This window comes from Cyprinus carpio, chromosome B21 (genome assembly GCF_018340385.1).
Source record: "Cyprinus carpio isolate SPL01 chromosome B21, ASM1834038v1, whole genome shotgun sequence".
Lineage (NCBI taxonomy): Eukaryota > Metazoa > Chordata > Actinopteri > Cypriniformes > Cyprinidae > Cyprinus > Cyprinus carpio.
In genome coordinates, this window is record NC_056617.1 from 6,488,129 (window position 1) to 6,509,375 (window position 21,247).

The 21,247-nt window shown below is 34.2% G+C and overlaps 1 protein-coding gene across 16 annotated transcripts in view; it reads right to left on the reverse strand.

The window, feature by feature from the left end:
- Positions 1-2,144: 2,144 nt before the first annotated feature.
- nedd4l (NEDD4 like E3 ubiquitin protein ligase) overlaps positions 2,145-21,247 on the reverse strand; it is a 68,587-nt gene continuing 49,484 nt past the window's right edge. For 9 of the 16 annotated variants that reach the window (XM_042747969.1, XM_042747976.1, XM_042747970.1 and 6 more), the window contains 17 exons: positions 16,531-16,728; positions 14,934-15,011; positions 13,550-13,564; positions 12,092-12,146; positions 10,478-10,536; positions 9,770-9,835; positions 9,200-9,429; positions 8,443-8,564; positions 8,211-8,281; positions 7,914-8,009; positions 7,720-7,793; positions 7,577-7,637; positions 7,369-7,428; positions 6,330-6,437; positions 5,006-5,102; positions 4,562-4,634; positions 2,145-3,934 (listed from right to left, as the gene is read on the reverse strand). In XM_042747969.1, the coding sequence (XP_042603903.1) occupies positions 3,832-3,934; positions 4,562-4,634; positions 5,006-5,102; positions 6,330-6,437; positions 7,369-7,428; positions 7,577-7,637; positions 7,720-7,793; positions 7,914-8,009; positions 8,211-8,281; positions 8,443-8,564; positions 9,200-9,429; positions 9,770-9,835; positions 10,478-10,536; positions 12,092-12,146; positions 13,550-13,564; positions 14,934-15,011; positions 16,531-16,728 (1,566 nt within the window). In that variant the 3' untranslated portion in view covers positions 2,145-3,831. The remainder of the gene's footprint in view (positions 3,935-4,561; positions 4,635-5,005; positions 5,103-6,329; positions 6,438-7,368; positions 7,429-7,576; positions 7,638-7,719; positions 7,794-7,913; positions 8,010-8,210; positions 8,282-8,442; positions 8,565-9,199; positions 9,430-9,769; positions 9,836-10,477; positions 10,537-12,091; positions 12,147-13,549; positions 13,565-14,933; positions 15,012-16,530; positions 16,729-21,247) is intronic. The other 7 variants (XM_042747977.1, XM_042747979.1, XM_042747978.1 and 4 more) reach the window with 3 other exon arrangements.

A 21,247-nucleotide genomic window follows, 5' to 3' on the forward strand; every position in this document is an offset into this window, starting at 1 on the left:
AATGTTTGTTTTTTCAACATATTTCCATTCTCAAGTCTTTTTGTGAACAAGTTAACTTACCACACATCCTATTCAGTAAAGATGACTGATCCACATGACCCTCCATGCTGTAGAAATACAGAGAGCACTAAAAGAGAAACGCATTTCACAAAACACTCTAAAACACAATATCCTTTATAATACACTCACACGCTCTCATAACCTCCCATCATCTCTTCCAGAGATCCACAGACTGCAAGAAACTGAGAATCAAGCCCAGTCTCTGTCACGACTGGTCATTCTGCTCTCCTTTAACCTCCATATATGTACCTAGAGGGGGTTTAGTCAAACAGTTTTGTGATAAGCTTAGCGAAGTATTGATCGGCCGTGATGTGGGGACGAGGTCACTAACCCAAAACCTGGGAGTGCTTCAGAAAAAAACCTTTAAAAGCACCATTTCCTCTTAACACTAACAGTTTTAATGAACATGTGACACCTGCAACCACGAGAAGAATCATTAAGACACTTGTGAGATACAAATCGAGGTCAGACCACCCAAAAAGCCTCTTTAAACATGGAATCAGTGATTAAAATATGGCTAGAATGTTTTAAAAGCCCAGATATTTCAGAAGTGTGAAAAGATCCCTAATGTACTGTAACAAGCCTATTCCATTCAATTTGACAAATGGCTCACATAACCATACCTAATTTCTGAGAAGTGTTGACAAACAGTGTAGTGAATGGGTTTCCGCTGCTGCAGCTCATGCTGTGACGTGATGCGGGTGAGTTTGGCGTTGGGCTTGTTTGTGATTGCAGAAAGAGAGCTCTTGATAAAGTGTACAGGCCGCTTTTATTTGCTTGTCCTTGGATCTGATAGCCGTCCGATTGCATGTGTGAATGAACGGAGTTTCCTTCACCACTCAGCAGAGCCTCGTGCCATGTGTTCAGCAACAAAAATGAGCAGGAAACCAGAAAGACCAGAAAAAATAAGCTACTTCAACAGCATGGGAAACAAATAAACATTTTTGAAATGGCAGTATATAAAAAATATAATGCATATTAATCATCATTTTGTATTGTGAATAAGAAAAATTTTATGTTCAATAATATCCTACTACTATTGTAGTAACATTGTAGTACTATTGTAACAAATGTATATTTTATTACTGCACTTATAATTTACATAAAAATATTCATTACATAAAATAATTCACACATGAAATTTAAGTGCCTCCTGAAATTTTCAAAGTTTTGATAATTCATAATTCATTTTATAATTGATTCATTAATCAATTCAGCATATTAGAATGATTTTTTATGGATGATGTTGTGATGATGAATGGTGTAGTGATGATGCTGAATTTTGATTTTTGTATCAGGGGTATAAATTACAACTTAAAATGCATTCAAATATAAAACCGTTATTTTAAGTTGTAATAATATTTCACAATATTACTGTTTTTACTGTATTTTTGATAAAATCAATACAGCTTTGGTAAGCATAAGAGACTTTCAAAAAAAAAATTTTATCTTACCAACCCAAACTTTTCAAAAATAGTGTATGTATATATTAAACTACTAATACATGTTATATAATGAAACAAAATGTTGTATAATATAACTTAAAAAGAAATAAATTTTAAAAAAGCAATATTTATGACTATTTCAAGATTTTATAAATCTATAAAAGAGATAGAGAGGCTTGCAATGTTTAAGCATGAGAGCAGAAAATCAACACAACAGAGAAGTCAACACAGCCTTGAACTAGATTACAAAGAGGGTTGCCAGATCTGACCCGGTTAGCTGTACCTGCAGCGTTGAAACAGGTCAAATCAACAGAACATGTAAAATTGCATATCTGTAAAAAGAAAACCCCCACAATAAAGCAAAACTCTGTCCTCCTGTTTGCTTGTTCTTCGACTTCGGACAATCCAGTAAATGACAAAATACACTTTATCTCAACCTTCAGCTTAAACTGAAACCTAGAACAGAACTGCCAGCAGTTACAGAAGTAGAAATACCATGAATGTGTTTACCTTGAAATCAATCAATCCAAACCCATCCGATATCATTTCAAGTCTTATTTAGTTGATTTCCAGTCATTTGTTAACCAACCAAACACTGACGCTTTTCGGATAAATCAGTAAAACAACACCACACCTAAATTCCATTTATCAGTTTATTTCGAACGAAGTTATACGAATCGCAAGGTCTTGTGGTGAGCAGGAACCAGACAGTAAATGTTCCTCATCAATAATAATTAAAAAAAAGAACTGCCCCTACAAAAGAGAAAGGGTCATTTATAACGATAACAATAATCATAATATTATCACAAAACTACAGAGCCACAGCGGCCCGAAAAGTGTGAGTGGGGAGGCGTACAGATAAAAGACTGGAAAAGAAAATAGAAAAAGAACCAGTCGTTCCTACAGAGCCGATCCGGATTCACACTGACGAACCAGACTGACTCCAGATCAGCTGTAGGGCCGAGCTGTGATCTGATATGTTAGCAGCAGGCCGATTATAAACAAGAGATATTGCACCAAGGAACCGAGTGCTTTTAAAAAGAACAAAATAGATAATCACATTCAAGTTCACAAAACAAAAACAGGTGACATGACCCTAGTGTGTGATCAATAAAGTGCCCTTTTAGGTACAGTGGAGTTAGAAGAAACAAGAAAAAACAGAAAGAAAGAAAGAAAGTTAATGTCCTGAAAGTCTACGAGACTTGCAGTGTTGAATCACAGCGCTTTTAAGATAGCTTCACTCTGTGTCGCTCTTTAATACTTCAAACAGATTTAACACATACAGTAAAAGTCCAATCGCGTCTTTCCCCCAAAACAAACTCATTTACAGCATTATGAACAGGTATAATCATAAGAAAGATAAGAACAATACATATTACAATTGAAGAAAACCCTCTCCGACAAACTCATGTCCGATGCATGTCGACGTTTTCCATCTTTGCTCTCAACCAAGAAGGAGAATAGCTTTGTAATTACTACGTAATCATATTGAAACACAAGATACATGTTCATGCCAGTTTTCATAGCAATACAATAATCATGTTGATTTTTTTTTTTTTTTTTTTTTTTTTTTACCCACAATGATATGGATATTGAATTGAATATAGCCAGGCCACTGATGCATTTCTGATAACGTTGTTTAAAATAGTAAACCACATTGTTGGTACAAATAATCTGTTTACTCTGTAAGAATGATAATAACAGCGATAATAATAAACTATTAAAAACAATTCCCGTAGCTTCTTGGTGTTGCAAAAGAAGATAAAAAAATAATCCTCAACGAAGGAAGGAAGGAAGGGGAAACTTGGTGTACTTTGCGAGATAAGGGAGGATGAGGATGTGTCCTTCATCCTGGCTGTGATTCCTAAGGTAATCTGGTGTTAGTAAGACCTGATAAGAGAGTTGCCTCTTCACTGAACTTATATTATATTTGTGGAATCAATGGAATTGGTTGCGGTGGTATATCAAGGCCACACCCACTCTGAGGCCACACCCAAATACTGAAGTTTCTTTACTATCAATATAAAAGTCACCACGGCCTCAGAGCTTGATTTTGAAATAAAACATATTAGGAGAGAGCATGATTTGTGGGATACTGCAGGGCTGTTTGGCATCAAAACAGGTTCACAGCCAATGTCGTTCCAGCTAGACAGATTACATGCATATACTGTGCTGACATCACACACCTGTGACTGCTAGGATCTGGCTGTACAATGGCAACTCGAGAGTGTGTATATGTGAGTATAGACGTGTGTGTGCGAGTGTGTTGTACATGTCTTTGCTCGTCGGTTGCATTAGGAGATCGCATGGATATAAAGGGATTTCTTTAGTCGACGCCCTCGAAGCCTTGGGCGTTTTCCACCGCCATCAGAAGCTTCTCTCGCAGGTCTTCAAATGACTCGTACGTCGGGAGGTCCAGGCGATTGAAGCTGCGTGGGAAGAAAACATAACTGAATCATTGAGATAAACTAAATGCAAACATTTCGTTGTTTTTAAATTAAAAGAGAGTAACATCTTTTCAGAATATCCCCAAATTGTTTTTGGTATATTTTGGTATTTTCACAAATAAAAAAATAAAATAAAATAAAATAAAATAAAATAAAATAAAATAAAATAAAATAAAATAAAATAAAATAAAATAAAATAATATAAAATAAAATAAGTTAATGGTTATATTAGGATGTATTTTGGGGTAATAAATTAAAAATATATATGTTTATGGTATAAAAAATAGAATAAAAAATATAAATAAAGTAAAATAAAAAAAACAACTACGTAAAATAACAAAAAATACTGAAATTAAAAAAATACTGAAATTAAAAAAATATAAAAATATAGAATAAAAAATAGAATAAAAAATAAAATAAAGTAAAATAAAAAACAAAACTACAAAATAAATAAAAATACTGAAATTAAATAAATATAAAAATATAGAATAAAAAATAGAATAAAAAATAAAATAAAGTAAAATAAAATAATCCCTTCTATGGGAGATGAACGGAAAATATATAGATGTGTTTGAGTAAATAAAGCGGTCAAATCCCTCTAGGTCTTACCAGGTGTGAGCACGAGGGAGTTTGTCAGGTGTCCCCCACTGCTCGATAGTAAACAACTGTGGCCCATTGGAACCTGCAACAGATCATGTGACTCGTCAAGGACCAATCAGGAATGGAGCCAATTCATTATATAGGTCTCAAAGGGAAATGCTAAGATCTGAAAACAGAGGAAGCTGCTACAAACATCTTCTTATAGACTGTCTGCATTAAATTGTCAAGAGAAATGATACTACAATTGTACTACAGCGCCAGTGACATTTTCTGAAAAACAAACATACGTTTATAAAATAACACACATATCATATTATATTATATTATATTGTATTGTATTGTATTGTATTGTATTGTATTGTATTGTATTGTTTTGTATTGTATTGTTTTGTATTGTATTGTTTTGTATTGTATTGTATTGTATCATATGTGGCACAGTATTGCATTATTTACCGTAGAGTTCAGCAAAGCCGTTCATTGGCACTCTGGATGTTCCAGTGACGAACTGCAAAAGTCTGATCCGCTTTTCAGCATCCATTAACAAGACAGCCTGAGTTGAGATGTAGAGTGACATAGTTAATACCAATTACAATCTCTTTATACTAGCAGTAAGGAAAACATTTTCTAGAGAATAAGTTCTCAAAACAACCATGTCAGGGAACCAAGGCAGTTTTTCTCTTAAAATAAATACATTTAGAATTCTATTTGAATAATCATCAGTAGAAAATCTCCACTTAAAGCTTTTCTAGTTAATGCACCAGTAATCAACTGGGACATTAGGATATGGTTGCTTGATTGCTAACAATGACTCATATTCTATATCTAAATGTATTAAAATGTGTTTAATTCTGTGACCTTTTTTTGGTGTTTGACTTTTCCATCATATTTTTATGGGGGAACAGGATCAGAAAATGCCAAAAGTTGGACTTAAACCTGCACTGCGGCTCAGCATGTTGGAGCCAGGGGTTAAAGTTTGGCCAGTAAATCCCTGCTAGCAGATGCCATAACGACATCATTATGGGAAAAAACTGACTTCTATTCAAGAATTAAATAAATATGAATAGGTCTATAGATGTTACGAACATCCTTGGATGTACAGCTCTGACCCGATAGATTAACTTCACAACTGAAGAAATTTGTGCCTAATTTCAGACTTCAAACTAATTTTCAAATATGACACATTTGCTGTATATATGTACTGGAGAGTAAATCTGTATTTACCTGTGTGTGTGTGTGTAGAAAGAGCAAGTCTGGCTCCAGACTACTGATAAGACGTTCCTAATGCGCTCCGTGACTCTTTCATCAGAGTAAACACTCAATGAGCCTCACATCAAACAGACTTTGATCGGTAACTGCCCGCAGTGCACTTGGCATGGGGTCAGCCAAACTCATGCATACAAAAGTTTGGACACACTTGACTAAATTAGTTTCTCATGATCTTTAAAATCTTTTGATCTAAAGGTTTGTTTAAATGCCTGAAATTAATTTTGAAGAAAAAATGCATTCATGACTTATTTACAAAACTAATATTCTATTTTTTCAATGCATTAGTTTGAGGAGATCATTCCAGGATGCACCATGAAGTTAAAATAAACATTTTTTTGTTGTTGTTGTCAGTCACTACATCTGTAATATTTCATAGTTAATATGGTTTTATTTCTGCTATAAATGTAAAAAAAAAAAAAAAAAAAAAAAAAAAAAAAAAAATAATAATAATAATGAATAAGAGCACCCAAACTTTTTACACAAAAAAAACAGGCTATGTGCTTCTCCATACCTTCCAGAACCACTGGATCACAGGGTGATTAGGACAGTAGCCGTTCTTATAGACGGTGTGCTGCCTCCAGTCATTGACGTCCACGTCTCCCAGACCACACATCAGCAGCTGGACACAGAGAATACAGCACAATAAACACACTAACACACACAGTTTGCTAATGTTTAGGGTTGATTTTTTTTTAATGTTTTTAAAGGACATCTATTATGCTCACCAAGGGCGCGCATATATATATATATATATATATTTTTTTTACATTATTTCTGTAATGGCAGAGCTAAATTTTCAGTCTTCTACTTTGATGATTTGGTACTCAATAATTATTATCAATATTGAAAATTTAGAAATTTGTGAAAAAAAGGTTCATTTTTTGATGTCTTTACTGTCACTTTTGAGTGTTCTTGCATAATAAAAGTAATTAAAATAAAAATAATTACAAAAAAATTATAAATAAAAATCACCGTGACCCTTAACTTTTTAAGGTTAACAACTGTAAACAGTTGTGTGTGTGTGTGTGCGTTTGAATAATACTATTGTATAATATGGTGTAGCTGAAATGTTTTATATACTGCTTGTGGCAATACAATTTTCTACAATACAATTTTCATAAACTTAAATGTACTTTATTTGATTTGATTTTCTTCTATATTTGGAATTAGAAATAAGATAAATGATAAACTACAAATCAGGTATTAATACAAAAACAGCTTCACATCGTTCAAATCATGCAGATAATACTGTGCTGTATAAATAATACATCAGCAGAACCTCTTCTGGCTGACATCCATACCATGATCTATTCAGCACAGTCTGCCCTTATTAGTTTATTATTATTTGCCACTATGATGGGTTTATAAAACAATAGCCTGAACAGGAATGCACTGTTCTGTGCTCGTGTGAGAAGAGTCAATTCATTTAAAAGAATACAGGCTTTTTTTGCACTTTTTTTTTTGTATAATTCTATGAAAGTCTTGGAAATGGAGGATTCAGTCTCCATGACAACGGCAGATACGGTAATGGGTATGTGGGAAGTTGTTACCTCCAGTTCGTTTTCGTCAAAAATCTTTATCAAGTCGATGGGAATGAGTTCAGTGAAGCCCTGTGAAACAGACATGTGAAACATGATCAAAACATTGCATGTCATTATAGCATACTGGCATGCAGCCGTAAGGAATAACCAAATCTCTGCTAACACCTAGTGGCAATACATGGAACTACAGATAACTTTTTATTGTGTGATCATCTACCTCCAAAAAGGCGTTCATCTGTTTCTGGACCCGGTTTACAAACCGCCACTGAATCACCAGGCTGTGCAGAGCCAAAAAAGAGATTTTGTTAGTATAAAATGCCATATGCAAGAATTTACAAACAGAGCAAGAGAGCAACTCACTCTATGTATTCTTTTTTGTTGTCATTGGTCACAACCATGTCTGATCCGCTTGGCTTCAAATCCACCTGATATGTCTATAAATGTATATATATATTAAAAAGAAAACATTAGCAAAAATAACACAATAAAGAAAAAAATTTAATTGAAAATGACTTACTTCAACAAAAACATATTTAGACGCATAATGCTGTTACCTGTCCAAAGTTGTCCTCATCAATACAGAACCGCAAGTCCAATTCTGTGGGGTCGTTTTCCAGAATCCACTTGAGAGAGTTGTAGTATTCACTGTCCTACATGGTGTACATGAACATTAAACAGAAGTGAGAAAAATCAGAAAGTATACATGTGCACAAGCACACTCAATTCAGATCAAAGCCTTTAAACAACATACTTCAATGTTTTATGAAGTTTCTGCACTGTTGTGCTGTGGGTAATATCTTCAAAGTGGTGTGCGTGTGTGAGTGTGTAAGTGTCTGTGTGTGTGAACGCACCACTGACTCCATATCATTCAGTGTGATCTGTTTGCCCAGCATCATTTTATAGAATGGTCGAATGAAGAAACCTGCAAAACAAACAAGAAGAATACATTTCTGTTTGTAACAGGGAACAGCAACTACAAATCAAATCCCAAAACAAACCAAAAAAATAATAATAATAACATGATAATAAAAAAAGTCACATGAAAATGCTTCAGATCGGCTCTTAAAAAAAAGGTTTATGTACCGTCTAACAGCTTTCCGTGATACACAGCCATGCCAGCCACCCGACCGATGAACTTGAAGTATGAGAGGTGATCCTCATTACAGAGGCCAGAGTTTGGATTGATCTGAAGGGTGTAGTTATCTCTGCAGACAGACAGAAGGGAGACGTTAAATGAATGAATTGTGATGCTAGCTCTGCTGCGTTCTCTAATGAGTGTCAGAGGGGGAGATCTAACAACATAACAGAGAACAAGAAGAAATGCTTGGTGTCGTTCAGAACAACAATACAGACAGAAAGACACAGATATACTGACAGAGACAGATACATTTATATACAGACAGACAGTCAGACAAACAGACAGACATGTAAATATATAGACAGAAAGTTCTGTTTGTTTAATGGCCTTATTTCTGTGACTTAATTTTAGTTTTTCCACTTACCACGCATAAACACAATCATGTATTCTATTGTACATACATGCTGCTCACATATTATAGTAGCCTAGTTTGTGCTGAACCCAGTGTTTTCAGACTTTAGTCATTTATATGTTTATAAGCAACCCCCAAAACACCCTCAGACCCCAGAGGGTTAAGAACTTCAAAGACAGGCCAAATGCCAGTTAGCTAGTCTGATCTCTGGGATGAACGCTAAAAGGAGATGCAGATACGAGGCGAGAAGTGGAGGTGGAATGTTCAGGATTTACGTGCCAGTTTGAGCAAATCTGCCAAAGCAGCTCAAACTCGATAAAACTGTAGTGGACAAACACTTGGATACTTACGTGGCCGAGTACTCAAACAGCCCATAATAAGGGTTGAACATCTCCTTGGAGAGCAAGAAGAACCATTCTCTGGCCACGCCCCCATAGTCCAGGCCTTTCTCCGATTCAAACTCGATCCACAGACGGGCCTTCAGACTGTCGGGTCTCTTCAGGGACATGATTCGTCTGTAAGACTCCTCAAAGATGTTATTCCTGTGCAGCTTCATCTCAAAACGGTTTGGAATATCTGCCTGTGGGGGGGGGGGGGGGGGAGGGGAGAGAGAGAGAGTATGAAATTTGGATGAATAAAATCACAGAATACTAAACTGAAGATCATGATTAGCCACAGGCTTTGAGTGTCACACTAATATCTAGACTTAATATTAAGGTTTGAAACAATCACAGCACTGAAAACGGCTGTGTTTCTGTCGTGTGAAGAACAATTTAACACCCAATGAAAAAAAAGAAAAAAGAAAACGCTCTTCACTCCTTGACAAGGATTTCACACGGAATAAATTAGAGTGTCTAGGAATACAGTACGTGACAGGAAAGAGCTCCCTGTAATGTCTCTGAAAACGGTTCATTTCTTACCGGCTTCTTTAACTTCTTTCTGAAGTAATCATACTTCTGCTTGAATTCTCTGGAATATGGCACCGCCTAAAAGAAGACAAATAAACAATTGAATACATAAATGTAACATAAGGATAACAACAAATACCAACGGACAAGCGAAAAAACAAACATGAGTTTGGAAATTATTAAAAAAAAATTCAAAAGAACATCTGATATATATTATATCATATATATTATATATATTATAGTATATTTGTATAAATATCACAAAATCTTTCAAAAACACATTCTGGCCAGGCCATATTTCAAATGAATATTTTGAAAATGATTTTTTTTCAATGCATAAGCATTTAGAATGAATTTTCTCTATTTTTCATTGTGACATAGCTTTTTTGGAATTTTACTGTATTGTAAAAAAAAAAAAAAAAAAAAAAAAAAAAAAAAAAAAAAAAAAAAAAAAAAATTTATATATTTTTGATTGTTTTTTATGTTTTTTTGATTTTTATTTTATTGTATGTTTTGTTTTTTTGCAGTAATGAGGATCATTGTGGTCATTTTATTTTATTACTACTACTACTAAAAATAATTGCACAACAAAATTTAAAAGAAAAATTAGCCATTAAAATGATTTTTTTTTATATATAAATAACAAAAAGCCAACAGTGTTATAGGAGAACAGAGACAGAATAATAGAAAGACTGTGACAGAGGATAAAGCTACACTCACGGGTCCAGTTATGGCAGGACTCTGGAGGCGAGGGTCTTCCCACTGTGTTTTTTTGGTGTCTGAGGAGGGAAGAGAGGAATTTTATAAGCCTTTATATGCCTCACATTTTTATTGCTATTTGGTACAAATTAAATATACAGAAAACTTAAAAAAAAAAAAATAATTAAGTTTCAAAGTGTAAACCAACTTTCAATGTGGTGGTTCAACATAAATCAGTGTACACACACCACTAGAGGTCGTTTGTGAATGTTTGGAGCTGACAAACAAAACAGGTGTGTATCGACCACGGCAGCAGACTCAGCAGTGGTTGAACACACCTGTGTTGTGTTGACGGACACTGAGGACACGAGTTTAATGATGCATGAGAAAAATGATCTCACAACTTATGTTACCTTTAACATCTAGATAGTTATTGATCACATAGCACAGAGACAAAACAACAAATAGGAACTTGAGAGCATATCTGTGAATGGAGCATGCATTACTGTAAGGCAGGTGGATTACAGTTCCTACAGTAGACTGCAAAACTATGCATTCCAAGGCACCTCATTTTGGTCGCATTGTAAAGCAACGTAAAATAATTTCAAACCAAAATTGAATAAAAGCATCTGCCAAATGCATAAATGTTATTAATTAAAATTTAGCTTTCTACCCACTATTACATTATGTTTAGAGTGATGTAATGACCTCAACATTTGAAGTGGAAAAAATTATATATATATATATATAATATAGTTAATATATATAGTTAATTGTACAAAACAGTCATTTCTGACTAGACCATATAAAGTAAAATTAAATGTAATTTAATAATATTAATATTTGTTTGTCTTAAACGCTACTGTTTAAAAGTTTGGGATTAGAAAGATTGTTTTAAAAGAAATGACTACTTTTATTCAGCAAGGATACACAACTGTTTCTAACAATGATTCAACTGAGAAATGTTTCTTGAGCTTCAAATCATCATATTAGAATGATTTCTGAAGGATCATGTGACACTGAAGACTGGAGGAATGACGCTTAAAATTCAGCTTTGCATCATAAGAATCAATTACATTTTAAAATATATTCAAAGTTATATTTATATTTATGTTTAAGATGTAATACTATTTCATATGTATAAATGTTTTTATGTGTGTGTTTGTGTTTTTTTTTGTGTGTGTGTGTGTGTGTGTGTGTGTGTGTGTGTGTGTGTGTGTGTGTGTGTGTGTGTGTGTGTGTGTGTGTGTATAGTTGTGTGTGTGTGTGTGTGTATATATATATATATATATATTATATATATATATATATATATATATATATATATATATATATATACACACATACTGTATATATTAGTATTTTCTTAGTGTTACAAGTAATTGCTGCCGAAAGTTTAAAATATTTAGAATACTTTGGAAAGGAAAATAAAATGTCCCACATTCTCCAAAATGTCTTCTTTTGCGTTCAACCGAAAAAAAAAAAAATTCATGCAGGTTTAAAACAACTCGAAGGTGAATAAATTATGACAACTTTCATTTTTGGGTGAACTATCCCTTTAAGTTAACATGTTAATTTAAATAAGGTTTCACTCAAATGTGTCTGCTTATTGTGTCAGTAAATGAGCGTCCTTACTATGGTCGATGTAAAAGGTTCTTCCGTCCGCGTGCACTCGTTCCTCCCACCCAGGCTGCGGAGATTCAGAGAGAGAAAAAAAACAGATACATTAAGATCAGACGAAAACACCAGACCTGATACACCACTGATACACCAACACAACAACTGTAACGGATAATGTGACGGGAGGAAGAACAGAACAATATGACGATTCCTCGGTTCAGTGTGGGAGAGCTTCCATGACAGGGTTCCACTGGCATGCAGAAGAGACCTCGTTTATTCACTCTCACTCTGACAAACACGCACTCGCATTCACATACTGCCCCGGAGACCCCCCGAGACCTGCAAACCCACGCCGATACCAACATCACAAGAAACTGCCAGGCCTGACGAAAATCACAGCCAACAATTCATAACCAACGACATCAAGGGAAGCTGTTTGATGACCCACACACGGGATCCAGAGAGGGGACAAGACCTTCGTTCACGACTGAGAGACTGTGAGCCAGCACTGAAGACAAGCGCTCTCGTGCTGAATGGGCATCAACCAAAAACTGGCATCGAATGAAGCACAGGATGGACACTGTGCACGGGTGGAGGATGCAGAGAAGAGGATTGATGGATGGCTGGAGAAATGATAACCAACACAACCAGATACGAGATACATGCAGGGAAAAATATAAAGAGAGAAAGACGGAGACACAGGACACAAAGAGCTTTTATAGAAGGGTTCTGGAAGTAAAAATCCCATTTAAAATATCCAGTTAAGATCATGTACACAAACACTCAAAACACACATACCAAAAGTTCTGGGATTTTAAAGTAATGGGATATGCTAATGTAAATGCTACAGTAATATTTGGTGGATCACAACCCAAAACCCTATATTTTGTTGGAAAATTTAGCTGACACTTGTACAGTATTTGGCCTGGTTTTTAAACCATGTGCTGATAAATCCTACTGTTTATGCATTTACAAACCTGTAATTTCTCCTAATCAGACAGTATAATTTTAATTTTATTTTGTTTTTTTATAAATAAAATAAAATAAAATAAAATAAAATAAAATAAAATAAAATAAAATAAAATAAAATATGCACTGTGTATGTTCACTGGTGCCTGCTGAGAATTACTGATTTAATTAGATTTTTTTTTTTTTTGAGATCCCTATCAAAAAAACGAATGGAAAATATACTTCTGGAACCAAGGCTGCCTAAAAGCGGGCAGTCAGTATCGAGCTCTATAATGGAAAGCACTGAACAAAAACCAAAAAAGAAATCAGAACAAGAAAAAAACAACAACAACAACAACAACAAAGACTGACAATAAAAGAGTGAACGCGGGAGTAAAACAGAAAGGGAAAAAGAAGGACAGTCATCCATGCCAGCAAGGATAAGAAAGGTGGAGAGGTCAGAGGTCAGAGGGCGGACAGGCTGGTGGGCAGGCAGGTAAATACTCAGGCAGAGAGAGGACCGACCTCCTCTGGAAGATTCTGCCACAAACAGCATCAAGCGTAGAGCGAACCATGTTCCCCCACGCCACCGAAAGAGAAATTACACACACACACACACACACACACACACACACACACCACCAGCTTGTGAGACAGAACTGCAATCACTGCAGCTGGAATCATTTATATAGGGCTTAAAAAAGATGAAAAACCAGTGTTGTTATTGTTAACTAAAACTATTAACATCAATGAAAAATGAAGATCAAATAAAAGAAAAAAATAAATATTTGATTATATACTTAAACTTAAAAATGTCAAACAACAATTAATAAAGTATAAATTATGTATAAATTTAAATTAAAATGGAAATAATAAATCCAATTCAAAATATTAATACTATATTACCATTTAAATAATACTAAAAAAGACCTTAGGAATGTACTAGTTGATAGACGAAGGACGGAAAAGTATATTCTTAGATATTTGATATAAAAATCAATGATTTGCAGTCATATGACTCATTACTTATAATTAATATTTGCATATATTAATGTACTTTTAATTTACTTGCATGTGCATGGCATTTTCAACATTACATGAAACCAGGCATGAAAATATATGTTTGTTAGATAAGTCCCTGTTTCCTGGCACGTATTTCCACTGAAAACCTGAGAAGAGAAGGTGTGATTACCAAACACCAGCATATAAGTATCTCTGCTAGGTGGGGGAAAAAAAAAAACATTAAGAGTTTCTTCACAATCTCATCATGTGAGATGCATATTGCATCAACTCTTGCTTAAAGATGAATCAAAAACCAAACTGTTCTCAAACACGTATGAAATGATAAAAAAGCTTGTGAACTCACTAGAGATCATTTGTGCTACCAGGGATGCATTATTCCTTGGGTTCAAAAATTTATTTTATTTATTTACCACTCATAAATATAAATACTACTTTAAAACATTTTTTTCGATATATAAACAGGATTATTTATTGTATACATGGACTACATTTTGGACTAGATTTCAGTATGGTTCTTGGCCAAACTGCATTCTATCTAAACAAAATAAATGATCTCAGATGCGCTAATCCACTGTCAAATTTTTGTGGCATTGTTCTTTTACAAAACAGCTTGAGGATGTAGTCCATCAACAAAGAAATCCACAAAACACCACAGGCAAATTCCTGCTGTGGTGTCATTAGTTACGGTTTTCCCATTCAATTGTCAGACTTAATCCTATTTTTTGCTTTGCAGATTAAATTAATTTTGCGATTCTCGTATGATATCACTCTTGCTTTCATGATTCTGCATCGCTGTGTCACAACACAAGGACACATGTCACAGCAGGCTGTTGAAAGAGCTCGGATTGTGGTTAAAATTGCTCAACGGCACTCTTTTTGCACTCACAGGAAGTGGGCCGAGGTCGCCAGGATCCAGTGATGCTTTTGTCCTCATGTGAACGGGATACTTTAAGCGAGGATCTTCCTGAAAAGAGAAAAAGAGAGAGGTTGACACATGCTCAGATTTTAGATTTCTCGGCGGACATTTCAAAACAACTAGCAGGATTAAATAAAGACATAATTTGTAAACCACAACGTATTATTTTAAGCAGTCATGCAAAGAAGAGAAAATCAATTTGTTTTCATTTTAAATCTGTCCAATTACACAGAACCACTAAAGAGGATGCAATACATTTGACACAAAAGGACAAAGACGAGTCTGTGCTGGGGGAAATTAGGGCACCGGGGAGAAGCAGCAGTTACTCTGTTAGACACCAGGTGGCAGACTGATTCTGATCGCATCACGTTTGCATTACCAGGGGCCTCCCTCCAGCTATGGGGCACTGAAGTGTGCAATTGTGAACAATACTGTGTGTGTGTGTGTGTTTGTGTGTGCGTATCTATGAAAGTCTTTCCCCCCCAAATACCTTTCATGCATCTTAACGTAGGCAAAAGAAACCTTAAATATATCAGACATTGCTTTTATACAATTGAGGAAACAGCAACCACTAAATTTATTATTATTATTCTTTTAATAAATTAGCAGTTTGTATTGGAGACAGTAGTATTTTGTTGTTGGAGACTATGTGTTATTTTAGTTTAAATAATATACTTTATATTTTATATGTATTTCATTTATATTTTGTTAACGTTTTGAATTATGTTTGTTTTTTGTTTCCATTTCAATATTTATATATTATTTATTTCTATTTTATTTATTATAAAACATTAAATAAATAAATAAATAAATAAATACATAAATACATACATATATATATATATATATATATGTGTATGTATGTATGTGTATGTATGTGTGTGTGTGTATGTGTATGTATATATATATATATAATTTTTAAGATGTATAATACATTTTGTATTATATAATTTTTAAAACAGGGAGATTTTTTGGTTAGTACTTATATTAAATACAGTTACTTATATAGTACATATTTACATATACATATTTTTTGTTAGTACTTTCAACATACATATTTTATTTCAGCTAGTTGCCAAAGCAATTCTCATTTATTATTCATTTCAATTTAAAATATTATTTTTTGTTTATTTATATTTAATTTTTTTTATTTTATTTCAAGTAATACAAGTAATAAACAAATGCTTAATGATGAGATATAAACAGATAGCAGCAGTGATCACAGCTGCACATAAACCACAGTTATGTCAGCAAATGGAACTGAAGAGCTGTTCCAAAACCTAAAGAGCTGCCGTGCTGCAGCATCACAAAACATACATGACTACAAAACTTGACTATGACTGCACATATGACTACTATGTTTACAACAGGGTTTGTCATTACCGTGCAACTAAGCGTGATTTTAATTAGGTAGAGCTATAAACATATTTTATAATTAACATTTCATTATTTCCACTCATGGCCATCTTGCATTTTGTTCCTCGAAGGTCATTACAAAGCATTCTGGGATTGCCCTTACCATGAACTTAACTAGTTTTGGGAGAGATTTTGTGAGTGTTTATCTTACCCATGTGGTGATTCTGCTGTTGTGGTCGATGAAGAATGGCCGTCCATTGGGTGCTATTCTCATTTCCCATCCAGGGGGCAGGAAGCTCTGGTTTGCTTTATGCTGGGATTTGGGTGAGCTGTAGGGAGAAGGCTGCGGGGACTGAGGGTTGGAAAACGTGTCCTTTACGGCTCGCCGTATCTGGGCGTTATTGGCTCCCTGTAAAAGGAAACAGAGCCAACATTAATTATTTCCCTGGTTGCCAGACTCTATTATTTCGCTTTACAGCTTTTGTGTATAATTCATTAGAATTTTGTGTAAGAAAGACTTTTATGAATGGGATATGTCAAAAACCTGAAAAGATTTGGAAAATGCAGTACGTGCTAATGAGGCGGCATGCTGTTATTTAATCCTGCTAAAATTTTAATTAGCACACAACTCAGGAGGATTTCACTTCTATTTCACCTCTGGACGTCTTTCTCTCCCTCTCTGTATTTTTTTTTTTCTTTCCAAAATCAAATGTTTCCCTTTCAACACTGTAATTAAAATCCGCATGGCCCTGTGCAACCCTGATCATTTAGAAATTCAACCTAGAACTTTTTTATGTAAACTTTCAAACCCTTGTGAAATGTTTACTCAACATTCTAAAAGATCTTCTGACATCAGATGCAGAAAATGTAGCACCTGTCAAGTGATTAGTCATAACTGTTTATCTGATAAATGAATTCTGGGTATTCTTTCCTTCTGAAAGCTAAACCAACAAAGGCAATAATATGAAAATAAGGAATCTGACTGTGTTCCCAGAGTGTTAATAACACAGAACATGAACTACAAAGAACCAGCTCTACACTTTATTACAAAGCCTATCAAAATTCAGAAAAATGTAACTTAAAATTAGATATTTTTTATATAACTTATAAAGCAGGCACTTTACAGAAATCCTTCAAAATGTATTTTATTCTTCTTCACACTTCTCAACAACTAATGTAGCTCCTAACTTAACACTCAAACTTTTGTGAATTCATAACTGTATTCTTATATGCAAGATAATTTGTAAAAACAACAATTCCACAAGTCTACAGCAGCATCATAAATAATATTATAATATCTAAATAGTATATTATCAGAAATGGTAGAGGAATATCATATTATATTATACTATACATTACATTACATTCACTATAGTCAATATATATTAAGTTGTACGATATAATGTCAAATGCATAACATGAAAGTGAAACCCTTTTTATTGGTGACTAGCAATTTTCAAGATTTTTTTCCCTGTTCTAAGACAAAAAAAAAAAAGATACATATTTCATTTGATTTCACTATACTTGCTTTCTGCACAGTAAAAATTGCTCTTCTGTGACATTATCGGCAAAGTGTTTTTTTTGTTTCATGTGGCGAGTGATGCTTTGGTTAAGAGATACGCTGATACTAGTTTTGTTTAAAATATCGAGCTCAAGCTATGACAGAAAGAATCAAAAGGGACAGAAGAGGGATTTTAACTGATACCACACCCCATGCCTTTTTTGTCAGCTACCATGTTATTTTTTTCCACAGAAATGTGTGGCTGCAATTAGCAATAATTGCTATGAGAGCAAACACAAGACATTTATTCCCCAACATCTGCAGATTAGCCACAAGTGCTATTGTTTATTCCATTAGCAAAGTCATTTTTCACAGCGGAGGCCATTAGCTCTGGATGAGGCCCATCATCGCAGATAAAATTGTTTGCCATTTTCAAAGGAATATTCTGGATTAAATTGCTATTTGAGGTCTATAAACACCATATGTGGCCTGTTTTTGATTACCACTGGAAATAATTGCGCTACGTTTATAAAAACAAACACTTACACAAGTCCAAAGCATCACAAACAAATAACATAATATCTATAAAATGAAATGAAAATTAAATTAAATTTAAACATGTCGTAGCATTAATTGAAAGCATGTTAAGGGAAAGTTTAGAAGGTATATTTCAGAACAAGGTACTATAAAAGCAAAATAAGAAGTAGGTTTAAGGTCAGACATGGATTTAGAGCAAGAGAACAGAAGGAAACTATGAAGTCATGGCTGTTTGAGAGGTTAAACTTCTTTTTGGCAATGGTGACACCTTGGCGCGTTTTACGATAAGCAAACAGACAGCTGCCCCAACCCAAGTCTTAGGTAGCGTCAGCTGATACGAATTTACAAAGTGGGGGAAGAAGCCCTGTTCCCTCCACGCACAAGTAAATGTTGATGAGTACATTAAAACTTGATACACACAGCAGCTGCTCAATTTAACTTTGTGAAGATTTCAACATCATGAATAATGACTAAACTTCTGACGGTCTGTGGGACGATTACAAATACAGTACATGCCAGCAACCTGTTCTTTAAAGATTTTTATTTTTTTTTTATAGTCAGGAGGCAGAAATAAATTAAATAAACAAAAAATACTAAATTGCCATTCTGACAGTATATAATGGGCTGTGGAACATATTTTTACAGTCTCCTTAATTAAATATTTACAAAAATCTATCCTTTCATCATTGAAATAAAACTAAACAAAAAAGTGGAATAATAAAAAAAAAAGTTCTCCAAAACATATGCCAAATTATTGGGACACCCATAAGTACTCATGATTGAACTATTTAAATATCGCATGGTTGAAAACATTTCATTTTGGGAGAACAAAGCGATCAAGATGTGATATGAAAGACAAAAATGAGCACATTTATGCAGGAACTTGCCTGACCAAGAAAGCAAATATACATTTTAACAGTTATTATGCAAAATACCTGACCTCAGAATGCCACAATGTGCAAAATAATATTTGTATATCAATATCTGGGCAGTAGACCTTATCTTTCCCCAAAGTATCTCATGTTAACTATCCATTTACGTCATATATCAGATACTCTGCTTTACAGAAAACACAACTGTGGAAAAAAAAAATGGGGCTGGGCAAGGTAACGTGTTGTTATCACGTTAACGCATGAATTGATTAACGCCGACAATTATTTTATCACGCGTTAACTCAGTTTTTTATTATTATGAAAGTCCACTGCTCACTGGCTCTGAATACACATACAGACAAACCATAGGGTCACAGGAGGGTGGGATGTTGATCATTACATGTTTGGGATGGGTGTTATCACACTCTCAACCAATGAGAGCATTTGAGGTGGGCCTAAGACTGCGGCAGCGCTTTCAAGTTTCAAAAAGCCTAGTGTGATACATCCTTCTTCTCCTGCATCCCACACACCCGCACTCGCCCATCAAGTGCTGTCCCACGATAGTGCAGGTCTCTACTCAGAAGGTGCCTGTTATAATGTTATGGTTGAGGCTCTTGACTCTAAGCATAAATAGTTTTCTATAACAAACTACAAAATATTTTCTATGAAAACGTTAATGCCCTGGCAGTGGCAAATAGCTTAGGTTTTATAAATAACTGCTACTATGTAAAAGGAATACTGCTGTAAAAAAAAGCACCTTATTTGTTTAGTGTTTGCAAACCAAATGTTATTGCACTTTTGTTCATATAACAGTACTTTTAAATGACAATACACTACACAGTAAAGTGCACAATACACTACTTTTGAATTCATTATTGAATTTTGTGCATAATGCGATTAATCACAGAAAATCATGCGATTAATCACGATTAAAAAAAAAAATATATATATATATATATATCATTGCCCAGCACTAATAAAAAAAATAAAAATAAAAAAAATAAAGAACACTTTGGCTATTGCAAAAAAACTTCAAGAATGTATGGCTGTTTGGACATTTTCCTAAACTTTTTTCAATCAGAAAAGCTTAATAAAATAAAAACTATAACAACAGCACTAAGCAGAAATAACAGGACTTTTTTTTCTTTTTCCTTTTACTGTGCATCAAAGTGAATTAAATTAACTTGAATTCAAAGGTCTGGAGCAGATGGGACAGGAAATTGTCTCAACTGGTTTGGCTTTTGGGACATCAGACTTTCATAATAACACTGATCCATGCATAATATAAGGACTACGACTCAGCTGTTCAAACCTAAAGAAGCCAGTAGTAGTGTGCATAGAATGAGATTCTGATTTCCTATTTTGACCAACTGTGTGTGGATATTGTAATTACAGTATATTACACTGCACTGTTGCAATAGAAATAAAACAGGTGTGAAACCTGGTTTAAAATAAACAGTCTACCACCAAATGTGATGAAATAACTGCCTTTGTCAATTAAATGAATAATAATCTGAATCTCACATGTGTGTCACGATTCAAATCAAAGACACACAAACTGAAGGAAACACATGTTGACACTTGAGCTTTGTGCAAACAATATTTTCCTCAGAAGTTTATCTATCTCGCCCATGAGTCAACGCATACAATATAAATATTCCTCACATTAACCCAACAAAGTGAAAATGAGGAACAAAACCACAATATGTATGAGGCAAAAAAGAAACAATGACTGGCACTGTTGTCACTAATTTGCAGAGGAAAACAAACAAAGCAAAATATGGCAAGGACAAGTGTCAAGTACAAAAGCATACAAAAAAGTACAAAATTAAAAAACAAAAAGCAAAGATAATGTAAATTGTTCAAAAGGGACAGTAAAGACCTTCTTAATGTTTATGGATTATAAATCAATTTTTATATATTTTACTCATTTTAATACCTAACAATTGTACTAATCATTCATGTTAATAGATATTAGAATGATTTCTGAAGGCAAAATTCAGCTTTGTGTCACAGGA